This window comes from Nerophis lumbriciformis, linkage group LG01, assembly GCF_033978685.3.
Source record: "Nerophis lumbriciformis linkage group LG01, RoL_Nlum_v2.1, whole genome shotgun sequence".
NCBI lineage: Eukaryota > Metazoa > Chordata > Actinopteri > Syngnathiformes > Syngnathidae > Nerophis > Nerophis lumbriciformis.
In genome coordinates, this window is record NC_084548.2 from 29064397 (window position 1) to 29090660 (window position 26264).

The 26264-nt window shown below is 38.2% G+C and overlaps 1 protein-coding gene across 2 annotated transcripts in view; it reads left to right on the top strand.

Moving 5' to 3' along the window:
- The first annotated feature begins 2313 nt into the window (after positions 1 to 2313).
- mlpha (melanophilin a) overlaps positions 2314 to 26264 on the top strand; it is a 38902-nt gene continuing 14951 nt past the window's right edge. Inside the window, exons 1-9 of one of the 2 annotated variants that reach the window (XM_072913551.1) lie at positions 2314 to 2327; positions 2759 to 2880; positions 15697 to 15918; positions 15992 to 16104; positions 16661 to 16705; positions 22339 to 22394; positions 22461 to 22550; positions 23513 to 23597; positions 23673 to 23866. In XM_072913551.1, coding sequence (XP_072769652.1) covers positions 2771 to 2880; positions 15697 to 15918; positions 15992 to 16104; positions 16661 to 16705; positions 22339 to 22394; positions 22461 to 22550; positions 23513 to 23597; positions 23673 to 23866 — 915 coding nt within the window. In that variant the 5' untranslated portion in view covers positions 2314 to 2327; positions 2759 to 2770. Of the gene's footprint in view, positions 2328 to 2758; positions 2881 to 6412; positions 6505 to 15696; positions 15919 to 15991; positions 16105 to 16660; positions 16706 to 22338; positions 22395 to 22460; positions 22551 to 23512; positions 23598 to 23672; positions 23867 to 26264 lie in introns of those variants that run through there. The other variant, XM_072913597.1, reaches the window with a different exon arrangement.

Consider the following 26264-nt stretch of genomic DNA (forward strand, 5'->3'; position numbering starts at 1 on the left):
ATTCAGCTGAATATGGGTTGAAAAGGATTTGCAAATCATTGTTTTCCGTTTATACTTACATCTAACACAATTTCCCAACTCATATGGAAACGGGGTTTGTACAAGAAACTAAGTACAAACTACAAGTTCTTCAATTACAAGTACACAACTAAAATAAACTACAAGTACACAATGTCAAGAAACTGCGAGTATACTACTACATCCATCCATCCATCCATTTTCTACCGCTTGTCCCTTTCGGGGTCAGGAGGTGGCTGGAGTCTATCTCAGCTGCATCCGGGCAGAAGGCGGGGTACACCACAAGTACACGGCAACATGTACAGTAATGAAAATGCAAACATCTACAAGTACACTACTGCAAGTTCTACTACAGCTACAAGAAACTAAAAGTACTACAACTACAAAATATGTCTGTATGCTGTACATGCCAAAAATATTCAAGTAAAACATAAAAAAGAAAGTTCATGTATGACATTCTGACAAAAACATTGCATTTGTGTTAAAATATGTATATTTTTTCTTCTCAAAAGTTAATTCAAATTATGCAACCAACTGATTAGCTGCGATTAATCAGACATAATCAAATTTCAAGTGTGATTAATTTGATAAAACAATAATCATTTGACAGCACCATGTGGAATCAAATACTTGTTAAATCATAAACTAATTAATGTTGTGATCGCCGTACATGCCAAAAATATTCAAGTAAAACATAAAAATTGTTTTCATGTTTGACATTCAAACAAAAACATTGCATTTGTGTATGGAATCAATATAATCAAATACATATTAATTCATAAACTATTTAATGTTGTGATCGCTGTACATGCCAGAAATATTCAAGTAAAACATTAAAAAAAATACAAAAACATTGCATTTGTGTTAAAATATATATATATATATTTTTTTAAAGTTCATTCAAATTATGCAAGCAAGTAATTAGCTGCGATTAATCAGACAATCAAATTTCAAGTGTGATTAATTTGATTAAAAAATAATAATTTGACAGCACCATGTGGAATCAAATACTTGTTAAATCATAAACTAATTAATATTGTGATCGCCGTACATGCCAAAAATATTCAAGTAAAACATAAAAATTGTTTTCATGTTTGACATTCAAACAAAAACATTGCATTTGTGTATGGAATCAATATAATCAAATACATATTAATTCATAAACTATTTAATGTTGTGATTGCTGTACATGCCAGAAATATTCAAGTAAAACATTAAAAAAAATACAAAAACATTGCATTTGTGTTAAAATATATATATATATTTTTTTTAAAGTTCATTCAAATTATGCAAGCAAGTAATTAGCTGCGATTAATCAGACAATCAAATTTCAAGTGTGATTAATTTGATTAAAAAATAATCATTTGACAGCACCATGTGGAATCAAATACTTGTTAAATCATAAACTAATTAATGTTGTGATCGCCGTACATGCCAAAAATATTCAAGAAATACATAAAAATTGTTTTCATGTTTGACATTCAAACAAAAACATGGCATTTGTATATGGAATCAATATAATCAAATAATTATTAAATCATAAACTATTTAATGTTGTGATCGCTGTACATGCCAAAAATATTCAAGTAAAACATCAAAAAAAAATTAATGTATGACATTCTGACAAAAACATTGCATTTGTGTTAAAATATTTGTTTGTTTTTTAAATCATAAACTATTTAATGTTGTGATCGCTGTACATGCCAGAAATATTCAAGTAAAACATTAAAAAAATACAAAAACATTGCATTTGTGTTAAAATATATATATATATTTTTTTTGTCAAAAGTTAATTCAAATTATGCAAGCAAGTAATTAGCTGCGATTAATCAGACACAATCAAATTTCAAGTGTGATTAATTTGATTAAAACATTGTCCAGGGTGTACCCCGCCTTCCGCCCGATTGTAGCTGAGATAGGCTCCAGCGCCCCCCGCGACCCCAAAGGGAATAAGCGGTAGAAAATGGATGGATGGATAATCATTTGACAGCACTAAATGGAATCAAATACTTATTAAATCATAAACTATTTAATGTTAGTTAATTGTCTCTTAAAGCAAATGTACCAGAACATGTCTCGTAAGGGTACAAAAAAAAAAGCAAGAATCAAATACTGTACTTATTACTGTATTCTACCAGACAGTCTTAAAATGAATGTTTATTTCCTTTTTAGAGGGCGGTGGTAATACCTGATCTTGTCAGCAAACAAAGTATTTATTGTGAGTGATGGTGATGATGTCAGGAGCATGTGAACCAGCGAGCAGCTGATATTCTCACTTCAATCCTGAGTCTTTCAGCAGTAACACAGAGGTGAGTTTTCTCTTCCCTTTTTTTTTTTTTTACACAACAAACTTATTCTATTTAACTTTGAATAAAAAGTATAATAATACTACGTTGACCTTTGTTACTTTTGGATTATTTTTCATGTCATCAAAAAATCTACTTTTTAAATAACAAAGATCCTTTTTTGGATCAAATGTTAGTTAAGTGTTCATTTGATAAGTAAGGATATAGATGATTAATGATATTTAAATACGTTATAAAGTTGAATTTTCATATATTATATACTTGTTATTGTTTTCTACCGGGACTATTTTCTTTTGAAAGATGTCAAAGTTTTACAATTACTTCCAACATTTTAAATCAATTTGATTTTGTATTATTGTTGATATCTATTTAGTAATAAAACTATAATAAAGGGCATTGTTGCTCCCCCACTGACTTGCTTCTTGCCTGCTCAGAGAGGAGTCAATATGGAGCGGAAACTGGATTTGACTCGTTTATCGGACGAAGAAGCCAAACATGTGTGGGACGTGATTCAACGAGACTTTAACCTGCGCAAGAACGAAGAAGATCGACTAGGGTAGGTCTACTTCCTGACGTGAAATAGTATATAAAGTTTTGCTCAGGTCTTTGTAAAAACATGAAAGGTGTTGCAGGTCTCTAGAAAAGAGTCATGTGAGTTGTTGTTCCAATATGACCAGTCAAGGAATGCAAGCGTGAAAACTTGACTCCGTCATGACTGCAGTCACACGGAGCCAACACAAAGACGCTTGTGTCTTCACTGCACACTCATATAGCCATTAGGGCCCAACACACAACCGCACACGCACACACATGCACACGCACGCACACACTTCCGCACACACCAAATTGCACGGCAAATAATGCAAGTTGGAAAATGTCACTCTGGATGATAAACAAGCTTGATTTCATTATCACAAGTAAGCTACAAATATTATCATCTCAAGCATGATTGAATTTTCAGGAAGGAAATGTGATTATCATTAACACAAATGTTTCTGTAACTGCAGATTATAATGAAAATATGCACGTTATGCTGAGTGCTGTCTAGTGATTAAGAAAATGAGCGATTTATATTTGAATTTTTCACGTGTTATTTTTCTGTTACATATACTGTAATATTGTACAAACCCCGTTTCCATATGAGTTGGGAAATTGTGATAGATGCAAATATAAACAGAATACAATGATTTGCAAATCATTTTCAACCCATATTCAGTTGAATATGCTACATAGACAACATATTTGATGTTCAAACTGATAAACATTTTTTTTTTTTGCAAATAATCATTAACTTTAGAATTTGATGCCAGCAACACGTGACAAAGAAGTTAGGAAAGGTGGCAATAAATACTGATAAAGTTGAGGAATGCTCATCAAACACTTATTTGGAACATCCCACAGGTGAACAGGCAAATTGGGAACAGGTGGGTGCCATGATTGGGTATAAAAGTAGATTCCATGAAATGCTCAGTCATTCACAAACAAGGATGGGGCGAGGGTCACCACTTTGTCAACAAATGCGTGAGCAAATTGTTGAACAGTTTAAAAAAAAACTTTCTCAACCAGCTATTGCAAGGAATTTAGGGATTTCACCATCTACGGTCCGTAATATCATCAAAGAGTTCAGAGAATCTGGAGAAATCACTGCACATAAGCAGCTAAGCTTCGATCCCTCAGGCTGTACTGTATACAGGTTTTGGAGCAAGAGTTACCTACATATGCGGTCCTCTCCAAGGTTTCTCATAGTCATTCACATCGACGTCCCACTGGGGTGAGTTTTTCCTTGCCCTTATGTGGGCTCTGTACCGAGGATGTCGTTGTGGCTTGTGCAGCCCTTTGAGACACTTGTGATTTAGGGCTATATAAATAAACATTGATTGATTGATTGATTGATATGTTGCCATCCAAGCAACGTTACCACGGACGCCCTGCTTTTTTCAGCAAGACAATGCCAAGTGCGGGTACAAGACTGGCCTGCCTGTAGTCCAGACCTGTCTCCCATTGAAAATCTGTGCCGTATTGTGAAGCCTAAAATACCACAGCGGAGACCCCTGGACTGTTGAACAACTTAAGCTGTACATCAAGCAAGAATGGGAAAGAATTCCACCTGAGAGGCTTAAAAAACGTGTCTCCTCAGTTCCCAAACGTTTACTGAGTGTTGTTAAAAGGAAAGGCCAAGTAACACAGTGGTGAACATGCCCTTTCCCAACTACTTTGGCACGTGTTGCAGCCATGAAATTTTAAGTTAATTATTATTTGCAAAAAAAACATCAAGTTTATGAGTTTGAACATCAAATATGTTGTCTTTGTAGTGCATTCAACTGAATATGGGTTGAAAAGGATTTGCAAATCATTGTATTCCGTTTATATTTACATCTAACACAATTTCCCAACTCATATGGAAACGGGGTTTGTACATGGTAATTTGGATTTGTTTTATATTGTATTTATTATATACAAATATAATATAACATAATAATATGATATATCACTAGATATTATATACTGTATGCATATATGTTATATTTTCTATTGCTACTATGGTACATTTTTAGTGTACTTTATACCTGCATTAGCCTTCTCATCCTTACCCGTTCCATCCTTTGTAACTGAGCTTCTGTGTGGAACAATTTCCCTTGTGGATCAATAAAGTTTGTCTAAGTTTAAGTCTAAGTGTTAACAAGCATGAGATGAACAGGAGTCACATGTTGAAAACTTTTACAGCAACACAGTCTGCAAATCAAGAAGTCCATGTTGACCAACCTTTTCATTGCTTTCACACAAAATGCATTTATTGTCACCAAAATTCAAGTACTGTATTTTTCGGACTATAAGTTGCAGTTTTTTTCATAGTTTGGCCGGGGGTGCGACTTATACTCAGGAGCGACTTATGTGTGAAATGATTAACACATTACCGTAAAATGTCTAATAATATTATTTAGCTCATTCATGTAAGATACTAGACGTATAAGATTTCATGGGATTTAGCGATTAGGAGTGACAGATTGTTTGGTAAACGTATAGCATGTTCTATATGTTATAGTTATTTGAATGACTCTTCCCATAATATGTTACGTTAGCATACCAGGCACGTTTTCAGTTGGTTATTTATGCCTCATATAGCGTATACTTATTCAGCCTGTTGTTCACTATTCTTTATTTATTTTAAATTGCCTTTCAAATGTCTATTCTTGGTGTTGGGTTTTATCAAACAAATTTCCCCAAAAAATGTGACTTATACTCCAGAGCGACTTATATATGTTTTTTTCCTTCTTTATTATGCATTTTCGGCAGGTGCGACTTATACTCCGGTGCGACTTATACTCCGAAAAATACGGTAGTCTTTTCTTAGTTGCTACGTCAGCCCCTACAAAATATAATACTTTTCCAATGATACATTCGTTTGTGCAAAACGGTCAAAAACATAATCAAAACCGAATGCTGAGGGATTTTTGCTTCAGCCACATTTTTAAATCTTTACAAAATTCTATCAAATCGTTGATGATAACAATAAAAAAAAGAGTACTGTACGTAATTCCAAACAGTATTGAACCTGGCAAAAAAGTATATGCAGAGAAGAAATGTCATTGGGCAGCAGTGAACAGTTGATGTACTAAACCGGACAAATATTACACATTTGAATTATCCAAATTATCCAATGATGTTATTTTTTTACATAAACCTCCCATTGAGGTCTACGTGAATGTATGAAACAGTATATTATGAAACTGTTTTGGGGATGAGATGAACTGTTTAACTGAGTTTAGAGTTTTGAAACCTGTGACCTAAGCGGGGGATTAACGCTCCAGCAGCAGTTGAGGTCCACGCCCAGGTCCTGGGCGTTGCTGCTGTTGTTGCAGAGGCAATCCATGGAATGGCCATTTCTATGCCTGATGAGGAGGCGTATGTACACGGACGACATGGCTTTTCTAGCAGGAGCGGAGATCTCTGCACAGGTCCTGGGCATGGCGCAGAGGGCGCTTGTGGAATGACCACATCTATGGGAGATTCTGTAGAAGGCGAAGAAGGTGAGCACCAGGTGGTTACTTCTGCAGCGGGCGAAGACGGACTCTATGGACAAACTCACTGAAAGAGCAGGCGACGACGTCATGGGCAGACGAGCAGGAAGAGCAGCAAGCGACGACCCAACTTGGAGAGAGGTGGGCGGCGACCCCAAAATGTAGGTACTGAGTAGCAGTACTCCACACCCACTTAAGAGGACCTTCCAGATTTCCTCCCTTGCCGGAGCAATGAGCTGTAGACCGGCAGTGTCACCTGGAGCAGGAATAGAGGGAGGGAGGCTTGGAGGAGGGTCGTTGCTCCGTCCCGTACAGTTCCCCCAAAGCACTGACGTGGAACAGGAATGGGGGGCATTAAAGCCTTGAGCTGGCGTGGCTTAGCAACGGGACTTGGAGACGGAGTCTTGAGCAACCAGGCTGCCGGTATTGGTGTGAGCTGGACTTTGGGAAGCCGGGCAGCTGATACTGGCTCTTGGGTTAGCATGAGCACGCTTGGCAGAGGCTGCCTGGCTGCTTTAGTAAGTGTGAAATAATCCGTGCAACCGGCATCGCCACTCGTGATGTTTCTGTGCATGCAGTCAGTCACATGTCAGCAATTCATGCTCGCATCGGGTATGCCATGTTTTTAGTGAACATACTTGCCAACCCTCCCGGATTTTCTGGGAGAAACCCGAAATTCAGCGCCTCTCCCGAAAACCTCCCGGGAAAATTTTTCTCCCGAAAATCTCCCGAAATTCAGGCGGAGCTGGAGGCCACGCCCCCTCCAGCTCCATGCGGACCTGAGTGACGTGTCGACAGCCTGTTTTCACGTTCGCTTTCCCACAATATAAACAGGGTGCCTGCCCAATCACGTTATAACTGTAGAATGATCGAGGGCAAGTTCTTGGTTTCTTATGTGGGTTTATTGTTAGGCAGTTTCATTAACGTCCTCCCAGTGCGGCAACAACACACAACAACAGCAGTCACGTTTTCGTCTAGCGTAAAGCAGTTCGTCTGCTGTAAACAGCAATGTTGTGACACTCTTAAACAGGACAATACTGCCATCTACTGTACACGCATATGTGACAATAACATCTACGGCTTTTAGAGAGTGCAGCGCACAACTGCGCACACAACAAGGAGACGAAGCAGAATGCATTATCAGAGAGGGTGTTCAGCATGGTTAGAAAAATAGTGACAGAGAATAGAACAAGGATGGACAATTCAACCCTAACTCAACAATGAGTAGATGAGTGTTATGTGTGTGTATATGTGTAAATAAATGAACACTGAAATTCAAGTATTTCTCTTATTTTTATTTATATATATATATATATATATATATAATAAATTTAAAATAAATAAATAAATAAATAAATAAATAAATAAATATATATATATATATATATATAGCTAGAATTCACTGAAAGTCAAGTATTTCTTATATATATATATATATATATATATATATATATATATATGAAATACTTGACTTGGTGAATTCTAGCTGTAAATATACTCCTCCCCTCTAAAAATCAACTGTTAGAATGCATTGAGAATGAGTCTTTTACCAATAATTAGTTTTCTTGCAGGTTTAGAAAGATTATTGCCAAATGTTTGCAGCTATTTTGCACACATAATCAACATTTTTGTCTCATCAGACCAACATCTCCTTGACATGAAATTTGTCAAATTAAATGGTCAATAATGTAATTTATAAAAGCAATACAGGACTGAAATAATCCAAGTGGGGTGTGTGTGTGTGGTGGTGGTGGGGGGTGGGGGGGATTGAAAACTTTTGCAAGGCACTGAGTAAGTGAGTTAAGTCAAGCAGCACTAGCTAGTGAGCGAAAAGCCACGGCCTGTCAATTCTTAGTGCAGCCCAGCACTTAGAGATGAACTACACTTTGTTGAAATTTTGGCCATCATCCACAATCCCTATGTGAGTCTCGAACACATGTCTCTTTTCTATGCATTCTAAACAGTAAACAACTGCTGGTAATGGGGATTGATTTATTTTGCCTAAAAATCCCTCTTAAAAACCGCCAACAACGTTTTATATACACCATGTAAGTGTGTATGTAATGTAGTAACAGACATATTCATGATAACATGTAATATTCAAGTATTTAAGTCATTTTAAGCCTTACCTTAACTTCTTTCCTGGGAACATTTATTTTACATCTACAATAACAACCTCTACTAATCATGGCAGACTTTATGAGAGCTAACGACGACTACTTTGGGACGAACGATGATCCAGAACCTTATCTCTTTGAGCCTGAATACATGGGCTACAAGTTTTAGAAGCCAGAAGCTAATATGAACATAGTACAACAGTGACTTACAATGTACACTCTGACTGATGGGATGTTTATATCTTTCAGCACTAGATTTGTACTCTACCTTCAGTGGGTAAATTCTGCATAATCCTCACTCCTCAGTAAAGGCTGCCAACTCTCTGAAACAAACAAATAATTAAATAGGGGATACCTTGTGGGTCTGGTCGACCTGATTTTTTTGCCTTTTTTATTTATGTGAAATACTATCTGCAAAGGCTGAATGTAAACCTTTTTGGATTATATGACCCAATGACTGACAGTCTACACACACATACTGTATTTTTTAACTATTTGACTTTAACCAGAATTTGGTTAGATGTGCAGGCCAAGTACAAATACAATGGAAAGTAATTATTCAGTGTTCAATGCTTTTGTGCAAAATAACAAAATGAGCAAAAAAATAAAAATAGTAGGAAGGAGATTCACATTACCCCATTCATCACGGTTTACCTGACACATGAAACTTGACAAAAATCTCACGGTAAAATATTATCACCGTATTAAGCTGTAAAGGACTTAAAAAATGAATAGTGTGTAAAATGAAGTGGCAAGAATGTTTAGGATAAACACACTTACTGTAATTGAACACACAAATAATTAAAATTATATTATTACTACAAACAAGTGTGTGTATATATATATATATATATATATATATATATATATATATATATATATATATATATATATATATATATATATATATATATATATATATATATATATATATATATATATATTTATATATCTATATGAGTATTTATTTATTTAAATATACTTTCAATTAAGTGTCTTTAAACTGACATTATAAACATCCAGTAAAACAACTGTGAAACAATAATGTTCATGTTAGTGTCTTTCAACTTTTACTTCAGAAAAACAGTGTCCTTTGTAGTGGACAACTTCTATCACTTTGAAAAATGATTCTCACAAAAGTTAGCAGACAATTTGACGTTTAATAATGTAAATACCTCACAATTTGATGCTTGGCTTCTTTGGCATCAAATGTATTTTCCGGGTGACGGTTTATCAAGTAGCTTCTCATATTACCTGTGTGCCCAGCAGTGCAGTGTCACCAAACGTTTTTTTGGGCCGCACTGCCACCTGGCGCATTTCCTACTGATAACAAATCCATTTAGAGCACAAGTTGTTTTTGGAAAAAAATGTGGATTAAAACATGACAACTTCTGACCGGCTTTATGGGTCATCTTGGAAACACTCCGGACGAAGGCGGCAATTTTGCCTTGTAGGACGTAGACCAATGAGGTTTTGTTTTTGCCAGGGTTTGTTTGTCTGTCTAATAGCAACATAACTCAAAATGTTTTGGATAGATTTAAATGAAAACTTCAGGAAATGTCGAAAAAAACGATCCTTTCTTTCTCACGACTCAGTATTATTGTGATGATTTTGATACCAATACCACCGTACTATCCACTTTCGCTGCCAGATGGTAGTAGATTGTTGAATATCTTAAAATGTGTTTTGTGGCAATTCCAACTTTGACCACAGCGTCAGTTGCTATGTAGAGTGACACTTTCCATTATTTTCAGCAGAATGCATTGCAAAATGGTCAACCCCCACCTTCCTCTCACCATCCTACTGTAAATATTGTTTTTCTGGATAGAGATATTTCCTGCTTAACTTAAAAGAATATAAATTAAACAGCCATATCTTCTGCTTAACATTATACTTTTAGTGTGCAGCTTCATGACAGAGAAGGTGTCTTCAAGTGTCATCGGTATGAGAACCAGGGGCGCCGCTAGGGATTTTGGGCCCCATGAAAATAATCTTTACAGGGCCCCCAACACAGTGTCATTATTTTTTCTGTATTATAATTTCATCATCATTAGGGGCCTCTCTGGGCCCCCCTCCATCATGGGCCCCTAGAATCCGTCTCTTTTACCCCCCCTTTTCGGCGCCCCTGATGAGAACTACTGTACTTTGTAAAAGGTTGGATTTCTCTCTTTTATTGATATGACTGGTTACATTTAAATTAGATCTACTGCTGCCAGGAGAGCCCGGATCAGGGTTACAACAGAGTCTTTATTTTTAATAGTGTCCTCAGGTTGCTTTCCAGCAATTGTCTGTGTGTCTTCCTTTCCCTATGAGTCTGTGCTCTCGCTCTTGCTCCAGCTCCAACAACATCTCTCCTCTCGGCTGCTGCTTAAACAGGGCGACAGGTGATTAGATAACAAGGCCCACCTGGGCCATCTACGCACCTGTCGCTGACTTCGAGGCCGGTCCTGGCACACCCCGTTCCGCTGCAGGCCCGCAGGCCACGCCCCCTCCACAGTAGTGTTAAACATAAACATAAACTTAGATACATAACTAGTGTGCTGAGGACACAACATCATTATTATAACAACATAAGCAAAGTTGCTAAATGACACTTCGAAAAAAAGTGCACTAGCAAGTCTAATAAATAGTCGAACTGCAATGGGTTTGACGGTTGAGCGATCAGACACGCTGGCATCTTTTGGTTTAGCCTTAGCCTGCCGCAAACTGGTGTCAAAGCTATAATCAATGGAATTTATTGATATTTTACAGACAATTTGTTTTCTCACAATAATATTAACACAGGACAAAGTGCGTATTTGACAACCAACATGGACAAGCAATATTAAAAACGTGACGAGTCCATTTTTTAACCCTCTTCCTCGGGTAAAAAATGCCACGTCTTCCTATGTCTTCAGGTCTGAATTGAATTTCACATTCGATCAACTTCTCAGCATCTGGCAACAACCTTCTACTGTACAAGACAGTATGATTTATAATCTTGTATAATCTCCAAACTCAGAGGCAAGTACGCAGCAGCAGCGGTCGGCCGTGCAGTGTGAGTATCTCTGTGGGCAAGGGGCTGTGTTACTAAAAGTAGTTCCTATTAGTTAGCTCTTACAACAACAAGTTGTAATTTTGTAGTTTGGTCGATATGAAGGTCACGGCATGTAAGTTGGCGGTTTTTGGATGTATTTTAGAGAGCTTTGTAGGCAGTACGGATGACTCCTTATTACCTGCTTTGTTAACTGCCTCTTGCCAGCAGTTTTGCACTAACACAAAAAAGCTATAAATTGTCGATAGGTGTGAATGGGATGTTTGTACAAACCCTGTTTCCATATGAGTTGGGAAATTGTGTTGGATGTAAATATAAACGGAATACAATGATTTGCAAATCCTTTTCAACCCATATTCAATTGAATATACTACAAAGACAAGATATTTGATGTTCAAACTCATAAACTTTATTTTTTTTTTTGCAAATAATTTTTAACTTAGAATTTCATGGCTGCAACACGTGCCAAAGTAGTTGGGAAAGGGCATGTTCACCACTGTGTTACATGGCCTTTCCTTTTAACAACACCCAGTAAACGTTTGGGAACTGAGGAGACACATTTTTTAAGCTTCTCAGGTGGAATTCTTTCCCATTCTTGCTTGATGTGCAGCTTAAGTTGTTCAACAGTCCGGGGGTCTCCGTTGTGGTATTTTAGGCTTCATAATGCGCCAAACATTTTCAATGGGAGACAGGTCTGGACTACAGGCAGGCCAGTCTAGTACCCGCACTCTTTTTCTATGAAGCCACGTTGATGTAACACGTGGTTTGGTATTGTCTTGCTGAAATAAGCAGAGGCATCCATGGTAACGTTGCTTGGATGGCAACATATGTTGCTCCAAAACCTGTATGTACCTTTCAGCATTAATGGCGCCTTCACAGATGTGTAAGTTACCCATGTCTTGGGCACTAATACACCCCCATACCATCACAGATGCTGGCTTTTCAACTTTACGCCTGTAACAATCCGGATGGTTCTTTTCCTCTTTGGTCCGGAGGATACGACGTCCACAGTTTCCAAAAACAATTTGAAATGTGGACTCGTCAGACCACAGAACACTTTTCCACTTTGTATCAGTCCATCTTCGATGAGCTCAGGCCCAGCAAAGCCGACGGCGTTTCTGTGTGTTGTTGATAAACGGTTTTCGCCTTGCATAGGAGAGTTTTAACTTGCACTTACAGATGGAGCGACCAACTGTAGTTACTGACAGTGGGTTTCTGAAGTGTTCCTGAGCCCATGTGGTGATATCCTTTACACACTGATGTCGCTTGTTGATGCAGTACAGCCTGAGGGATCGAAGGTCACGGGCTTAGCTGCTTATGTGCAGTGATTTCTCCAGATTCTTTGAAACCTTTGATGATATTACAGACCGTAGATGGTGAAATCCCTAAATTCCTTGCAATAGCTGGTTGAGAAAGGTTTTTCTTAAACTGTTCAACAATTTGCTCACGCATTTGTTGACAAAGTGGTGACCCTCGCCCCATCCTTGTTTGTGAATGACTGAGCATTTCATGGAATCTACTTTTATACCCAATCATGGCACCCACCTGTTCCCAATTTGCCTGTTCACCTGTGGGATGTTCCAAATAAGTGTTTGATGAGCATTCCTCAACTTTATCAGTATTTATTGCCACCTTTCCCAACTTCTTTGTCACGTGTTGCTGGCATCAAATTTTAAAGTTAATGATTATTTGCAAAAAAAGAAATGTTTATCAGTTTGAACATCAAATATGTTGTCTTTGTAGCATATTCAACTAAATATGGGTTGAAAATAATTTGCAAATCATTGTATTCCGTTTATATTTACATCTAACACAATTTCCCAACTCATATGGAAACGGGGTTTGTATATATGTGTCCTGTGAGTGGCTGATAACCAGTACAGGATGTAAAATGTCTACCGCTCACCTCTACCCAAACAGGGGTAGAAATGGACACCAGAATGTCTTCTGGGACGACAAGTCACATTTGTCATGTGACATGAACTCATGTCACAGCTTATCAAACACTGTTTTGGAATTTTTCAATTAAATAAATAAATATTCAGAGGAAACTAAGATATGTTTAAGTATTTATTTGAGCACTCAGAAAACATCAGCTAACAAAGGAGCAAGGTTTTACGCTGCAATGGAAAGGAGGACAAGAGCAAGAGAGTGAGTGAGAAAGAGGAAGAGAAAGACAAAAACACGCTTTCAGAACATTAAAGCTTTTGGAAGTGAGAGAGGAGGGAGGGGGTTTGGGCGAAATGTCCTGTCTCCTGGGAGAGGGAGAAAGAAGACGATGGATGAATACAAACTATCTAAATTTTGGATATCTTATGTTTTGGTTAAGCATTGGGTAAGGCAGTTAACAACATCAATCATAAAAGAAACCCATTTGGAGAGTAACCTTTTGACCAAAATACAAATATAACATAAATAGTGGTTAACTAACATCACAGCAGTCTTTGTCCTAATCATGAAGAATATGGGGTTTTGGAGAGATCCCCATCAAGCCCCAAGAATGCGTAAAGGGTCATAAAAGTGTCTTACCTTAGGACAAAAAACAGACCAATGCAGTGAGGACAAAGCCGCACACACAAACTCTTAGATTGAAATTGTGGTTTTAGACAAGAGATTACTAAAATATTAATTTTGGCATTACAACAAACTCAAAGTCACAAACGACATCTTTCCCTCCCATGACATCTCGGCATCGTCCTAGACTTCACCTTTCTCAACATCATCACCATTGTATCAAACCATTGTATTGTTTTGGGAGCGCCCCCAAATCTGTGTTGGGGGCGCTGTAAAGATTCTTTTCATGGGGCCCAAAATCCCTAGCGGCGCTCCTGCATATATGCGTGCCAAGGCGGGCAGCACGCCAAGGGCGGGACTAGGTGAAAATTTGCCAATTATACTCGAACTTGCTTTATAAATAATATATTTATTTAAATAAAGCATTTTTTCTCCTCTGTTGACAGCAGTGTTGGCGTCAGGAATTTTGGACCCCATCAAGTCATAAAAATGGGGTCCCACAGTAAATTTTTGGGGTCCCACTTTTTTGTAAGCGTTTTGAAAACAAATGATAAACATATGCATTGTCCTGTTATATCTCACATTCTATATTGTGTTTTGGAAAAAGTTTGTCATAAACGTTACTTAATTCATTAAAAGAAATAGTAAAAAAAGAAGACACATTTTTTATACATATGTAAATGTATTCAGTTATAAACATTCATTCACTTTCTTCTTTCCTTCATGGATCTAAACTTTACCGCTGCTGGTAGTTTTTTCTATGTTATTATTTAATAAGTTGTAGGTGTATTTATTTCAGTATAAAAGTGTAAAAAGTGTTTTGCTTCGGTCATGAAATGATGATAATGGTGTTCCAGGACATACATACATACTATATTGTAGCATCCTGGAAGAGTTAGTGCTGCAAGGGGTTCTGGGTATTTGTTCTGTTGTGTTTATGTTGTGTTACGGTGCGGATTTTCTCCCAAAATGTGTTTGTCATTCTTGTTTGGTGTGGGTTCACAGTGTGGCGCATATTTGTAACAGTGTTAAAATTGTTTACACGGCCACCCTCAGTGTGACCTGTATGGCTGTTGACCAAGTATGCGATTGCATTCGCTTGTGCGTGTGAAAAGTCGTAGAAATTATGTGACTGGGCCGGCACGCAAAGGCAGTGCCTTTAAGGCACGCCCCCAATATTGTTGTCTTGGTGGAAATCGGGAGAATGGTTGCCCCGGGAGATTTTCGGGAGGGGCACTGAAATGCGGGAGTCTCCCGGGAAAATCGGGAGGGTTGGCAAGTAAGTCAATCAATCCACTCCCTCATTCTATCGCTCTCTCTGTCCCTGCCCCTCCGTCACGAATGCTGCTGCTGTGCACACCTTCACAATTTGTTTTGTTTTTAACCCCTTCTTAACCCTGGGCGTACATTGAAAATACACGCAACCCTGACTCAAAATGCCGGACATTTGAGGCATTTAAGTAACCCCGCCCGGACAGCCCCGCAAAAGAGGACATGTATGGTCAGTCTAATATTTCTCAACTTCATACTCTGCTGCTCACCTCTGGAAGCGTCTCCTCCTGTCCGTCCGCATCCTTACAACTTCTAGAAACTGTTAAAAAGAATGGATTTGTGTTGTAAAGTGTATTTTCTAAGTGGTATAGACCTGAAATGTAGGAATATTCTGACAAGATGCTGGTGTTCCACAGGAAGCTGAAGGACTCCATTGACAAGGAGGACACAAAACGAGAGCTGCTGGGCTCCCAGAACCAACTGGCCGACTCGTTGTGCATTCGCTGCCTGCAGCCCTTTAAGTTCCTAGTCAACAGCAAGCGTCAGTGCCTGGACTGCCGCTCGTTCATCTGCAAGTCGTGTAGCCGCTACAACAAGAAGGAGCACGGCTGGGTGTGCGACAACTGCCGCATGACCAGGTGAGCCACGCCCACCTTCCTGGCACAGTCTGCATTCACTGTGCGGGCTTCATCGCCGTCTTCTCTCCTCCAGAGTCCTGAAGATCGGCACCCTGGGGTGGTACCACGACAACGTCCGTAATCGCTTTAAGCGCTTCGGCAGCGCCAAGGTGATGAGATCACTTTACAAAAGGCTGAACGGAGAAGGTGATTGTCATTATTTATATACCCTTCAATCAATCAAATGTTTCCAATCAGTTCATTTTTTTTAAGCTGCTGTCACTTTGCCTTTGCTCAGAAACAGAAGATGAAAATCCTCTTGTTTTATATTGTCTATGCAATACAAGAACCGTATTGTACAATGTACATGTGTCAAATATATAATTAATACACTAAAAAACACACAAATTGCTAAAAATGTTAAAGTGATTGTGTTGCAAATATCAAATGCTAACAGCTACCTGCTCAGTGGCCTTGTGGTTAGAGTGTCCGCCCTGAGATCAAACCCCGGCTGAGTCATACCAAAGACTATAAAAATGGGACCCATGGCACTCAGCATCAAGGGTTGGAATTGGGGGTTAAATTACCAAAATGATTCCCGGGCGCGGCCACCACTGCTGCTCACTGCTCCCCTCACCTCCCAGGGGGTGAACAAGGGTATGGGTCAAATGCAAAGGTTAATTTCACCACACTTAGTGTGTGTGTGACAATCATTGGTACTTTAACTATAACTTCCATGCTAATAAAGGGTTTCTTACGCCAGGTGGGCGTGATGATGACACTCAGAGCATGCCAGATGTCCGCAGCCGTAAGTACTTCATTACTTCACAATTCACCACAGAGAAACAAAAGCCCGTTTACAAATAATGTCCAAGCAATTGTATTTCTTGGTAATTATAGTCCCAACCCTGTTTCCATATGAGTTGGGAAATTGTGTTAGATGCAAATATGAACGGAATACAATGATTTGCAAATCCTTTTCAACCCATATTCAATTGAATGCACTACAAAGACAACATATTTGATGTTCAAACTCATAAACTTTATTTTTTTTTTGCAAATAATAATTAACTTAGAATTTCATGGCTGCAACACGTGCCAAAGTAGTTGGGAAAGGGCATGTTCACCACTGTGTTACATCACCTTTTCTTTTAACAACACTCAATAAACGATTGGGAACTGAGGAAACTAATTGTTGAAGCTTTGAAAGTGGAATTCTTTCCCATTCTTGTTTTATGTAGAGCTTCAGTCGTTCAACAGTTCGGGGTCTCCGCTGTCGTATTTTACGCTTCATAATGCGCCACACATTTTCGATGGGGGACAGGTCTGGACTGCAGGCAGACCAGGAAAGTACCAGCACTCTTTTTTTTACAAAGCCACGCTGTTGTAACACGTGCTGAATGTGACTTGGCATTGTCTTGCTGAAATAAGCAGGGGCGGCCATGAAAAAGACGACGCTTGGATGGCAGCATATGTAGTTCCAAAACCTGTATGCACCTTTCAGCATTAATGGTGCCTTCACAGATGTGTAAGTTACCCATGCCTTGGGCACTAATGCACCCCCATACCATCACAGATGCTGGCTTTTCAACTTTGCGTCAATAACAGTCTGGATGTTTCGCTTCCCCTTTGGTCCGGATGACACGATGTGGAATATTTCCAAAAACAATTTGAAATGTGGACTCGTCAGACCACAGAACATTTTTCCACTTTGCATCAGTCCATCTTAGCTTCTCTCGGGCCCAGAGAAGCCGGCGGCGTTTCTAGATGTTGTTGAGAAATGGCTTTCGCTTTGCATTGTAGAGCTTTAACTTGCACTTACAGATGTAGCGACGAACTGTAGTTACTGACAGTGAGTTTCTGAAGTGTTCCTGAGCCCATGTGGTGATATCCTTTAGAGATTGATGTTGGTTTTTGATACAGTGCCGTCTGAGGGATTGAAGGTCACGGTCATTCAATGTTGGTTTCCATCCATGCCGTTTACGTGGAGTGATTTCTCCAGATTCTCTGAACCTTTTGATGATGATATGGACCGTAGATGTTGAAATCCCTACATTTCTTGCAATTGCACTTTGAGAAACGTTGTTCTTAAACTGTTTGACTATTTGCTCACGCAGTTGTGGACAAAGGGGTGTATCTCGCCCCATCTTTTCTTGTGAAAGACTGAACATTTTTTGGGAAGCTTTTTTTTATACCCAATCATGGCACCCACTTGTTCCCAATTATTCTGCACACAATTATTATTTGCAAAAAAAAAAAATAAAGTTTATGAGTTTGAACATCAAATATCTTGTCTTTGTAGTGCATTCGATTGAATATGGGTTGAAAAGGATTTGCAAATCACTGTATTCCGTTTACATTTACATCTAACACAATTTCCCAACTCATATGGAAACGGGGTTTGTAAAAGGTTCCTGTGGTCCATTTGTGTTTTATGTTTCCACAAGCAAGATTTTTGTATTGTAAATTAATGATGACATGTTCAATTGAACTGAACTAACTTACTAAACATTAATGTACTCACATTTTACAAATAATAGTTTGTAATACTACAACATTCATAGATATCATAATAGCAAACAACACAATGACAAATTAGTAAGAATAGGAATGGACATGATTTGCTCAAAATGTTTATTGTAAGAGTAAAGCCATCAAGTGGTGGACATGTTATCACAGTTTCAGTTCAGTTTCAGTTTATTTCGAACATGCATACAATACAATGTTTTGCATCACACAGTTCCAGTCGTTTCATTACAGCACTTCCGAAAAGGAGTAGGAAGAAGCAGAGCTTATTTAGTCCTACCCCTTTTCATTCCATATCAATTTCATCCAATTTCCTTGTTCTCTGAAACAGAACAGTGAACAGATAAATAATAAATAAATAATGTACCATAGTAAACATACAAATATTAAATACATCAATAATCGTTGTCTTAATAAATCACATGGTTCACCTTACCACAAAATATTACTCATCCCAACTTTGCATCTTCCGCCTGGTCCTCCAGAAATAACAAACAGTTGAAATGTATTATAATAAGGGGGCGACTTGTCCAGGGTGTACCCCACCTTCCGCCCGAATGCAGCTGGGATAGGCTCCAGCACAGGGACAATGGATGGATGGATGTATTATAATGTTCACCAATATAACACTAAGTGCCGGGTTTACTAAGATCCAACTACCACGTGCTTAACAGCGTGTGCAATCTAAAAAAAATGTGGGCGTGTTGCGTGCGATCTACGAACACTGCACATGCTAATCATAACTGGTGCAGACCGCCTTATTTCAATTACATTTTAAACTTTCACCATGGAGACCCATTACTGCACATTCACGTTATCATGCTCCTATCGGTGGCGTTTTGCAATAAAACAAGCAACAGGAATGTACCACTTTTTATGGGCATTTTAGAAGCGGGCCTGTGCATTCACAATGAAACACACTGTTCTTTTGTGCACTCATGAGAGAAAAGGTTCGCTTATTGTTCTCAAGACGCAAAAAAAATGCATACTTCAGGGAGTTTTTTTCCATATGGGAGCTATGTTATTAGTATATATTCTAAACGAAAAAATGAACGCCATTAAAATAAAAATAAAAACAAACACAAGCAGACACTAAAACGCATCAATTTAATTTGTTTTAATCAGCCCTGTAACTCACTCAGCATGCGGTATAAAATTATGAAAGGATGTTGCTGTATAGACAATATGTCTAATATTTTTTATTTCTTACAGACCATGCACACACACACACACACACACACACACACACACACACACACACACACACACACACACACACACACACACACACACACACACACACACACACACACACACACACACACACACACACTCATTTTCCTTTCAAAGCGCGAGCACCAATACTGCAGCCGAGTGTGTTACTGTGTCAGTCTGCACATACTTTTCAGACGTGCTAAATAACACGCTCAATAGTGTTTGCAAAACGGTGATGAGAGTTGATAAATCACACAGCGTGTGCTGTATAATATATTTGCATCTTCTCCTCGCCATATTAATGAAGACAGAGATGCAAAATGGATTGCACTCCTTATTCTACTCACTTAACAGACGCAATCCAATTTGTACATGTTTAGTCGATCAGCTTTGCGTGTGCTCTTAAGTTTGCTTGTGTTTTAGTACATGCAAACCTTTAGTAAATCAGGCCCTCATTGTGGTAGAAAGGAGCTAATTTTGCAGCATGTTAGCTAACATTAATAGCACAAAGTACGATTATAAAATAATAAAACAATATTGAGTATTCTGTAAACCTTTATTAAACATGACTAATGTTCTTCAAATAATTAATCAAATCAGTACGGTGAAAGCATCTAAAGGTTTCTGGAAATTACAAGAACCATTCCTGATTAGATTAGATTAGATTGGATTAGATTAGACCAATTTGGTTGGCCAGGAATCTTTTTTTTTGGCCCCCAGTTCCCGCGGTCCACACATGCACATTGTAAATGTATGCACTATGGTAACGTTTTTGCACTGGAAAATAACTACAAATGTAAAAATGAGTATTTTTATAATAATATTTTTTATAATTTGTAGAACAAACCTAAAATGTTCTATGGAGGTTAATTTGTGTCTTTATTACGAAAGCTTTTTTTTGACACTGACTCCATGTAACAAAATTTTTTTGCATTAGAATTTTGTGAACTGAATTTTTTTACATCAGATTATGCTGACAGTTTCATTGAACATTTTCTTTTTAGCAAATTTTAGCAAATTTTAGCAAATTATGCTGACAGTTTCATTGAACATTTTTTTTTTTTTTTTTAGCAAAATGCGTGTTTTACAAAATGTGTGTTTTAAAATGTATTGTATAAAAATTGGATGTATAAACATTCCATCTATCCACTTTCTACCGCTTGTCCCTTTTTTGGGGTTGCGGGGGGTGCTGGAGCCTATCTCAGTCTGAAAAAAAAACAGGGTATAAATATTCAGTGTAAAAAAATGTGCTGCTTTAAAAAGCAAGACTTACTTCCGGTAAATTAAGACAAAAGCAATCGAGTCTGTCTCAGAACCCGACAATTTACTGAATTTTTTTTTTTTCCAACTTTTTTTTATTGGCATTTTCAAACAGACAGAAAAAAGTGCAAGTCAAAACAATACAATTTTAAAGTCAGTAAATGATTCACACCCTTTCCCTTAAAACCCAAACCACCCACCCACCCTCCCACCCCACTCAGGTCCCACTAACGAGGGACAAATGGCACAATTATGTAACAAGTAAGACGACAAAGACAGACACATTCTCACACACACACACACATACGCGGCCAGAGACAGACAGATATATATAAAAAAAAAATATATATATATATATAATAATAATAATAATAATAATATATAATAAAATAAAAAATAGAATAAAGTAATACTAATAAATAAAAGGGAGATTATTCCTCATCTGCGTCTGGGCATAGGTCAAGAGAGTTGACATACAGCAAAAAAGGGCTCCATGAGCTTTCAAATGCTTGAACCGAGCCCTTTAGCGAAAACCTAAGTTATTCCAGTTTTAGATTGTAGAGAACCTCTCTAATCCAACGGCCGTGTGATGGGGGGCGAGCCAGCTTCCAATTAAACAAGATCAATCGCCTGGCCAGCAGGGTCATAAAAGCAACAGCGCGTTTTAGTGGGGCATACGCCAAAAATGGCTGATAATGGGTTGGGAGGAAAGTTTTGACCGTATGCTTTTCCAATTGTGTCAAAAATGTCCTCCCAAAAGGAACATAGTTTAGAGCAGGACCAGAACATATGGACATGATCAGCCGGAGATTGTTTGCATCTATTGCAGGTATTGCTAACAGTGGGGTAGATTTTGGATAGTTTTGAATTAGTGTAGTGAATTTTATGGATTACTTTGCATTGGATGAGACTATGACGGGCACATATTGAGGAGGAGTGAACCAGTTTCAGGGCCGAGTTCCAGTGTTGATCGGATATGTTGGTATTAAGATCGCTCTCCCACGAGGCTCTTATCACTGATAAAGAGTTTGGAGCAACTGAACTTAAGGAGGTATACAACACGGAGATACATTTTTTATGATTAGGGCTCAAAGATAACAAGAGTTTCCGGAGGACGATTTGGAAAGTGTGGGAACTGCTTCAACTTACTGAATTTTTAAACACAGAATTTTTATACACTGAATTTTCAAACTTTTAACTTTTATACACTGAATTTTTAAACCCTGAATTTTTATACATTACATTTTCAAACAATGAATTTTTAAAAACACATTTTGATAACATTTTCATTCATTTTTTCAACGAAAGTGTCAACATAATTTGATTTGAAAAAAAAAAAAAATTGAGTTCACAAAATTCAAACGTAAACAATTAAGTTACATAAAAAAGCTTTTGTAATAAAGACACAAATTAACCTCCATATGTTCTTCTATGTTGTAGAAGTTTATGCAAATGACGACGACCACGGAGAAGTTGAGGCGCAGCGATACAAATCGGTAAAAGCAAAGATAAAAGTGTGAAGATTATAAAGCAGGAGTATTTGAATTGAGTTTGTCTTCCAGATGCGTAAAAATAAACGCCTGCTGTCGGTTCATCCTTTTGACTTTGACTCGGAGGAATACTTCCCTTATTCAAGACGGCAATCTGTGCAGGTAAACCACACACAAAAGCACCCGGGACAGCCATGTAACCACACATGGGTCAGAAGAGGCACAAACAAGTCAAACACACACACACACACACACACACACACACACACACACACACACACACACACACACACACACACACCCACACACACACACACACACACACACACACACACACACACACACACACACACACACACACACACATTATTGTATTTTGTTACCTTCTCCGAAAAATGCCTACCTCTTTCGGACCACCCTTTCTAGATATATAAAAATTTGTATTTACAACATAATAATAATATATACATACTATTCAAATATAAAAAAGGGTAAGCTTTTATTTAATTTTTTTATTTTTTTTATTTAATTTTTTTTTTGTAATTGGTTTTTAATCTTCATTATTTACTTCAAGTTATTACAGTATGTCTCTATATACATATCTATAAAATGTTTTAAAGATTAATTTTGGCCAAAGGGGACGCATTTCAGTTTCTTACACACACTTGTTATTACATATGTTGGCCAGAGGGGGAGGATTTAAAAAACAGACAAACAGTCAATTTGAAAAATCCCTCCTTTTTGGGACCACCTTAATTTTGAAAGATTTCACCACCAGGGGTGCAAATGAGACATTCTCTATTAGATGCAATGGTTTTCTGTATTGGGACCATGATTTATGTCCCAACTTGTTCACCGGTCCTCATATGGACGATACTTTTCCTTGTTGATGTCTCAAGAAGGGTTTTTGATTGATTGATTGATTTATTGAATGATTGATTGATTGATTGATTGAAACGTTTATTAGTGATTGCACAGTTCAGTACATATTCCGTACAATTGACCACTAAATGGTAACACCCGAATACGTTTTTCAACTTGTTTAAGTCGGGGTCCACGTAAATCCCCCCCCCACACACACACACACATTAGCACATCTACAGTAAGTGTGTCTCATGCCTCAGCAAATTCAGGAGGATGCAGAATATGACATGCACCTTCAGCGAATGCATCGCAGGAAAAGTCTGGATCGATACGCAATGAGAAATGGTGAAAATAAACACACGTATACACGATGGAATGCTCCACCCACTTTCAAAGAATGATGGACTTTCTTTCTTCCAGATGATTATGGTGAGAACCGCATGGTTCGGACTCGTTCCCTGTCCAAGATTAGCTCCATGGCTCGCCAGCAGTACATCGACACATCTGATGAAGAGGAGTACGGCAGATTTCCACCCGTTTACCAGCCACCACAACCCTTTCGTCGCCGCAACAGCCGGGCTTCGTCTCAGGAGAACCTAGGTCAAGCCCCGCCAGTAAGACAATCAGACCACAGCACAACAGCTGAACTGAAATATGTAGCTTGTGTCTTTTTACACTGAAGGCCTACTTTTCTCAAATATTGTTGACAAATGTGTCGAAATGTGTGTTAGTGAGGAGGACTACTCTTTTGCTGAGATTACCCATCCACCTCACAGATGTGGCATATCAAGATGATGATTAGACGGCATGATTATTTAACAGGTGTGCATTTATGAAGGTTATTAAAAGGTCACTTTAAAATGTGCAGTTTTATCAGACAGCACAATTCCACATATGTTGCAAGTGTTGAGGGATTCTGAGGGCTTTGCAAATAGACTGTTTTTTTTTAGAAGACGTTTCACCTCTCATCCGAGTAGGCTTCATCAGTTTGTGCTCAAAGACTTAGATTGGTCAGATCTAGTCTAGCGTCTTCTAAGACAAACCAAACCGACTAGTTGCGAGCGATTGAATGCACTGAGATGACAACGACCTGAATGAATGAGAACATTAATAGACATGTTGAGGGAGTGTTCATAAGGCGTGCTGACTGCAGGATTGTAAACCAAATCTGTTGCATGGGAATTAAATTATAATTTCTCTATCCTAAGCAACCTCCAAAGAGTTTCAGAGAATTTGGCAGTACATCTAACCAGCATCACAACCACAGACCACGTCTAACCTCACCAGTCCTGGAGCACCACATCCAGTATCTTCTCCTCTAAGATGGTCTATAACCAGCCATCTGAACAGCTGCTGCAAAACTCTATTTACATCACCAAATTTTTTTGCTCACATTGTGAGGAAGCGTCTCAAGGAAACTTATCTGCATGCTCGTTATCCTCATCGATGTCTCCACTTGATTGCAGTTTGATATTGTAACCAACTTGAGTGGGTAGAGGTTCACATTCGATAACATCTGACTCTTGGGAGAGGTGATCTCTTAACAGTTGAATCCCGGTGTCGTGTGGGTGAGCATTTGCTGATGTCATTGGTCCTTGGCGGGGTGGGGTTATGGTAAATGGGTTATACTTGTATAGAGCTTTTCTACCTTCTAGGTACTCAAAGCGCTTTGACACTATTTCCACATTCACACACACATTCACACGCTGATGGCGGGAGCTGCCATGCAAGGCGCTACCCACGACTCATCAGGAGAAAGGGTTAAGTGTCTTGCTCAAGGACACAACAAACGTGACCAGGTTGGTAGAAGCTGGGGATCGTACCAGGAACCCTCAGGTTGCTGGCATGGCCACTCTCCCAACAGCGCCACGTTATGGGAAGCATGTTATAAACAACAAACACGTGTTTTATTGATAGCATTTTGAATGCACAGACATACCTTGATGAGATTCTGACCTCCATTGTTTTGCGGCCTATCCACGACCATCTGCTCATGTTGTAGCATGATAATGCACGGCCCCATGTAGCAAAGATCTACACACAAGCTGAAAACATCCCAGGTCCTGCACCATCATACTCAGTAAGCATGCCACCCATTGAGCATGTTTGGGATGCTATATGCAGTATGTTCCACTTCCTGCCAATATCCAGCAATTTCACACAACCATTGGTAGTAAAACTCCTGCTTTTCTCATGGCCCAAATAGTTCACAGTAGCACTATACATAATCATAATACCAAGGCGTCTAGTGAGGGGCATTTTGTACTCCCTCGTCCCAGGAAGAATTCTTTGCGGAAATCTTTTATTTTTAGATCTGTATCGCTCTGGAATAACCTGCCTCGAATGCTCACCGGCATTGAAAGTAAACAGGTTTTTAAAAAGAAAGTAATAATTTATCTGAATCTTTAAATTAGTTTGCTTGTTGATGATTTTGTTTGGTTTTATATTGTGTAGTTATATTTATATGGTAATTATTATTCTGTGACTGTAAATTGTTTGCTTGTTTTCTTATTGATGCTTTTATTTTTTTCTGTATTGTGCAGTTATAATGATATGTTTTTACTTGTAATTGTATTGAGTTTGTGGACCCCAGGAAGACTAGTTGTGGCAACCAGCTAATGGGGATCCTTAATAACAATAAAAAAAATCAAATCAAATCATTGAAGAGGAAAAAAATTACACAATCAACAACCTGATCAACTGTATGCCAAAGAGATGTGTTGTATTGCATGAGGCAAGTGGTGGTCAAACCAGACACTGACTGGTTTTCTTAACCCTCATAAATCACCAATGCAGTAAATCTGCACTTTTTATAGTAGCCTTTTATTTTAGTATCTTATTTATTTATTTATGTACAATAATTATGTTATATGTCTAATCAGCATTTTGATATGCCACACCTGTGAGATTTATGGATTATCTTGGTGTATAGAAATGTAAATCAAATGTTTGTTTTTTTTAATGATGAAAGTGTTACATTACTTTGTGTAAGCTGCTCACTATACTATACTT